Source organism: Tarenaya hassleriana, unplaced genomic scaffold (genome assembly GCF_000463585.1).
Source record: "Tarenaya hassleriana unplaced genomic scaffold, ASM46358v1 Cleome24, whole genome shotgun sequence".
Classification (NCBI taxonomy): Eukaryota; Viridiplantae; Streptophyta; class Magnoliopsida; order Brassicales; family Cleomaceae; genus Tarenaya; species Tarenaya hassleriana.
Genome location: NW_010965696.1, coordinates 1720739 through 1725051, shown reverse-complemented (window position 1 = coordinate 1725051; position 4313 = coordinate 1720739). Strand labels below are relative to the sequence as shown.

General features: G+C 36.8%; 2 protein-coding genes across 2 annotated transcripts in view; both read left to right on the top strand.

Moving 5' to 3' along the window:
• The window catches only part of LOC104815883, an 898-nt gene extending 344 nt beyond the window's left edge, over positions 1-554 (top strand). The window contains exon 2 of the mRNA XM_010544482.2: positions 1-554. Coding sequence (XP_010542784.1) covers positions 1-411 — 411 coding nt within the window. The 3' untranslated portion in view covers positions 412-554.
• A 697-nt stretch (positions 555-1251) lies between these two features.
• LOC104816089 (non-specific lipid-transfer protein-like protein At5g64080) lies at positions 1252-2459 on the top strand. Its single transcript, XM_010544758.2, has 4 exons — positions 1252-1765; positions 1893-1919; positions 2030-2127; positions 2168-2459. Exons 1-4 carry the CDS (start codon positions 1438-1440, stop codon positions 2288-2290), a joined length of 576 nt encoding a protein of 191 aa, XP_010543060.1. The 5' UTR covers positions 1252-1437; the 3' UTR covers positions 2291-2459.
• The last annotated feature ends 1854 nt before the right edge of the window (positions 2460-4313 follow it).

Sequence of the window (4313 nt, the reverse complement as noted above, 5' to 3'; positions counted from 1 at the left end):
ACGAGCCGCGAGGCCGGAATCGCGCACATCAGGGACCAGATCTTGCCCCACCCGTGGCTCCGCGCCATCTGCCTAGCCGGAAAACCGATCGGGTCAATCTCCGTCACGCCCGTCGACAAAATCAGGTGGAAATTAGGGTACGTGATAGGGAGTGGGTATTGGGGAAGAGGGATAGCGACGGCGGCGGTGAGGCTGGTTGCGGCGGAGGTGTTTAGGGATATGCCGGCGATGGCGAGATTGGAGGCGTTGGTGGATTTGGAGAATATGGGTTCTCAGAGGGTTTTGGAGAAGGTGGGGTTTACGAGGGAAGGTGTTCTGAGGAAATTCATGCTTCATAAGGGATCTGTGAGGGATATGGTTATGTTCAGTTTGTTGCCTGATGATCCCTTGCTGTCGGATCGAATCGATTGAATTCGTATATATATATATACACACATACTCTGTGTGTGTGTGTGTGTGTGTGTGTGTGTGTTTGGTAAATGTGATGACGAAGATTTGCTCCCAACAGTTTGGAACAGAAAATCTGTGTCTTAATGATTTTGGTTTCTTGTGCATTTCTCGAAGATTTATATATTAGAGGGATATTGTGTAATGAGTGTGCTGTAGAATATCTTTTACTTCAGATAAATTATGGTAAAAAAAAGGGGGGGTTTAATTTGAATATATTGGGGGATCTGTGTAATGGGTTTACAAGATGTTCAATTATAACAATATTTAATTAGGAGTGTCAAATGGGCCTACTATCCGGCCCACGGATGATAAGATCTGTACCAACTAAATCTTAATATATACAATTGAGAAGGTTTATGAAAGTATATTTCTTTATGAACTTCACTAAAAGTTTTAGTGCGTAGATTGAAATTCGGGTTAATTAAAGTGGTATTATTGGTTATAATTAATACCACTCGAACACTTTATTAATTCGTTTTTATTAAACATAATTTTGATTACTTGGAATAAGTTTATACTATACGAAGAAAATAATCACTTGTTCAAGTCAATCCCAATAGTCGCAAATGTAGAAAAATTCATCGCAAATTAAGAAGCAATCAATAGCTCCAAGTAAGTAACCTACCTTCTTTCTTATAACTTGGACACGTGGCATCATTAGCATGCATTAGAAGTATATGTTTTAGTTCAACAAGTAACAAACTAAGCTCCGACATACTTGGTTTGGCAAAGATTTATACGAAACAAACATTTTTCAGTTGTCAAAGGTCAAATACAAAGGCATCCACTCACGCAATGACACGTCATCTCCCGCTAAGGTAGTTAAAGTAGTTGATCACCAATACCAACTTCGCCAATATTACATTTCGTACCCTTTTTCCCTCCATTGCTCCACCCATATATATACGCACACAACCGAAACAACATTTCCACAAAACCACAAAACCACAAAAATATATATATATTTCTCTAAACCCTAAACCCCAAATGGATATCAAGATTATACCGTTCCTTACCCTCATCTTCTTATCGATTTTGTATTTCCCGGTATCGGCTCAAATCAGTACTCCATGTTCGCCGACGATGCTCTCTACCGTCACACCGTGCTTGAATTTTCTCACCGGAAGTAGCGGAATCGGTACGTCTCCGACCGCGGATTGTTGCGGAGCACTTAGGACCTTAACCGGAATCGGTATGGACTGTTTGTGTCTGATCGTGACCGCAAGTGTTCCTTTTAGTGTCCCGGTTAACCGAACGGTTGCAATCTCTCTTCCTCGTGCTTGTAGCATGCCCGGTGTCCCTGTTAAATGCAATGGTACACTCCCACTTTGTTAATTATGTTATTTGTTTTTGTCATTATAGATGCATTAGGGTTTTAGAAAACATTTTCTCTATATAGTTACATTTTAATCTTGTTTCTAATCAATGTTATAACTTTGCAGCTTCCGCAGCACCGCTTCCAGCTCCCGGTATGACTTTGGCTTTGATTTCTCTTGTGTTTTGTTGTTATTTAAGCCGATTAAGGACTGAGATTATCGAAATCTAAACAAATATCGCCTCGAATGTTGTTTTATCACAGGCCCGGCTGCTCTCGGACCGAAAATTTCTCCAACTCCTCCAGAAGGTAAATTTCGCTATAACACAAAGAAATCTTACCATTTATTTTTCTTTTTATCGGTTTGAAACCTGTATAAATATTTAAAATTTTATCGACCAGCTCCACGGCGGAAGCCGCACGGCCCTTACGCCTCCTTCTGCCGCGTCTCCGCCGCCTTTGAACCCTATGAAGCTGTCCCTCTTGCTCTTCGCTTTGGGCTTTGGAGTTCTCAAGTGCTTCTGAGGAATCGCATCGATCTCTATCTTATATTTGCGACAATATTCAAAAACTGAAGTATTCATTTATTTTGGTGAAGACGTATTTGTTATTGCTGAATAATAATAATGTGTCCAGATTCATGTGTAGATATGTTTGGATCCTAATCATGAATATCATTTTCTGTTATTCGGTATTCCAACGTGCAAAGAAATGTAAAGTGAAAATATCGTCGGTTAACTATATGAGACATAACAATTAAACCCATATTTGTAGAAGTTAACTGAAAATATCATTGATTACATAATTTAAACAGAAGGTTATGTATTCGTGCCTGCTTATGTTTAGTTTTAGGTTTTCTGTTGTGTTCTCGAACCATTTTAGGGCAAAGGAAAATATTCGGATTTTTTTTATCAAGAAAAAATTTTCGGATTTTCTTATTAATAAGAATTATATAAATAGTGTGTATTCTTTTTGTTCATGTATTCATTTCATTTAACGAAGTTCAACACATATAATTAAGTGAATTACATCAATATGCATATCAATGAATCCGATTACGTATCGCATGCACGCATACATGCACACGTTTGATGCCATTGAATGGTAACGATTTCACGAAACATTTTATATTCCGACGTGGAAATGCGAATTCCGTTAGAGTAAAAGCGAAGTAAATGCACACGAAAGAAGGGAAAATTAAACGCAAAGTGACAAAAGACTATATATGACGCTCAAGAAGAGACATATAACAAGGCCGAAAGCCCAATTTCTACGTGACTATAAAATCAAAATGGACCGGTGGTGGTGGTCCTCATTCATTTATGAGTTCGCTTTCGTTTGTACATACGTACGTAACGTATATGTGCATGCATGCGGGTACGAGAAGAAACGAACGCCAAGAACATAACTGAGATTGATCCAAATCCCACGACAAGAAACGCAGAATGAGAGGAAACAATATAAAGAAAACTTGTCTATTTATGCATGGATTTGCGTGTTGATGAAAAAAGTTAATCCGGTAATTTCGTAAGGCTGTAAGAAAAAGCTCGTGTATATAGAAAAACATAAAGAAAATTAAATTATTTTCTTTATATTTTGAAGAGTCAATCTGTTCTTTGAATATAGCATTTGATTGATTAAATGCGGTCAAACTAAACGGGTGACCAACCCATATTGGGTATTACTTACATATGTGGATATCATTGAAGATTGAAATTGCTTGTACGGAAATTTTAGAATTGAAAACCGTACGAAGAGGTTATTGCAATTTATTCTGTAAAAACATTAAATATGTACGGAAATAAGCAATTGTATTATGGGAATAAATTACAAGAATATATATATATATATATATATATACACACACGCGCGTTCGAATTTTAGTTAGAACGTTAATTACAAATGTTTGTAATATGATTCTTATATATATAGAGAGAGAGAGAGAATTGGAAGAGTGTACTTTTATAGATTCTTATTATAATGACTAAAACGATCACACTTAGTCCCAAGAATGAACCGATTTATCCATGTTTGGGTGGTCAAGTGGTGAGAGAACATGCAAAGTATGCTCTCATCCTGGACCCAAACATGGAGAAGGACATTCACCTGGGTTTCTCCGATCCTTTGGGAGATTTAGTCGGATCAAAGATCCGGTTAACTTCCATATTTTTTTTTAAAAAAAAGAATGGACCGATTTATAAGAACCATGATAATACGGGCCATGCATTAAAAACGCACAACCACCCTGGCTTCATGTATTGGTAGAAATTTCAAAGCTACAAAATCGTTGACTCGATTTTAATGTTGAATTATAAAACGTGTTACGAATTGGTGTGTGTGTTTATATATATATAGCTCGGACTCCACCACGTAATGTTGAAATAGAAACAAAATATGGAGATTTGATATGATTGATAACAATTAAAGGCATAATATCGATTAAGAATAAAATATATATCGTGATAATTATATTTTGCTTTATTTGTTTCTTTCGTATCTTTATTTCCTTGTTTCTTTCAATAATTTTTCCTATAAATGTATGGATTAT

Bases quoted from the DNA above. Each gene is read 5' to 3' on its own strand.
- LOC104816089 (XM_010544758.2), top strand. From the start codon at position 1,438: ATGGATATCAAGATTATACCGTTCCTTACCCTCATCTTCTTATCGATT. The intron at 1,920-2,029 runs GTATGACTTTGG...GTTTTATCACAG, and splicing joins AGCACCGCTTCCAGCTCCCG to GCCCGGCTGCTCTCGGACCG. The intron at 2,128-2,167 runs GTTTGAAACCTG...TTTATCGACCAG, and splicing joins ATTTATTTTTCTTTTTATCG to CTCCACGGCGGAAGCCGCAC.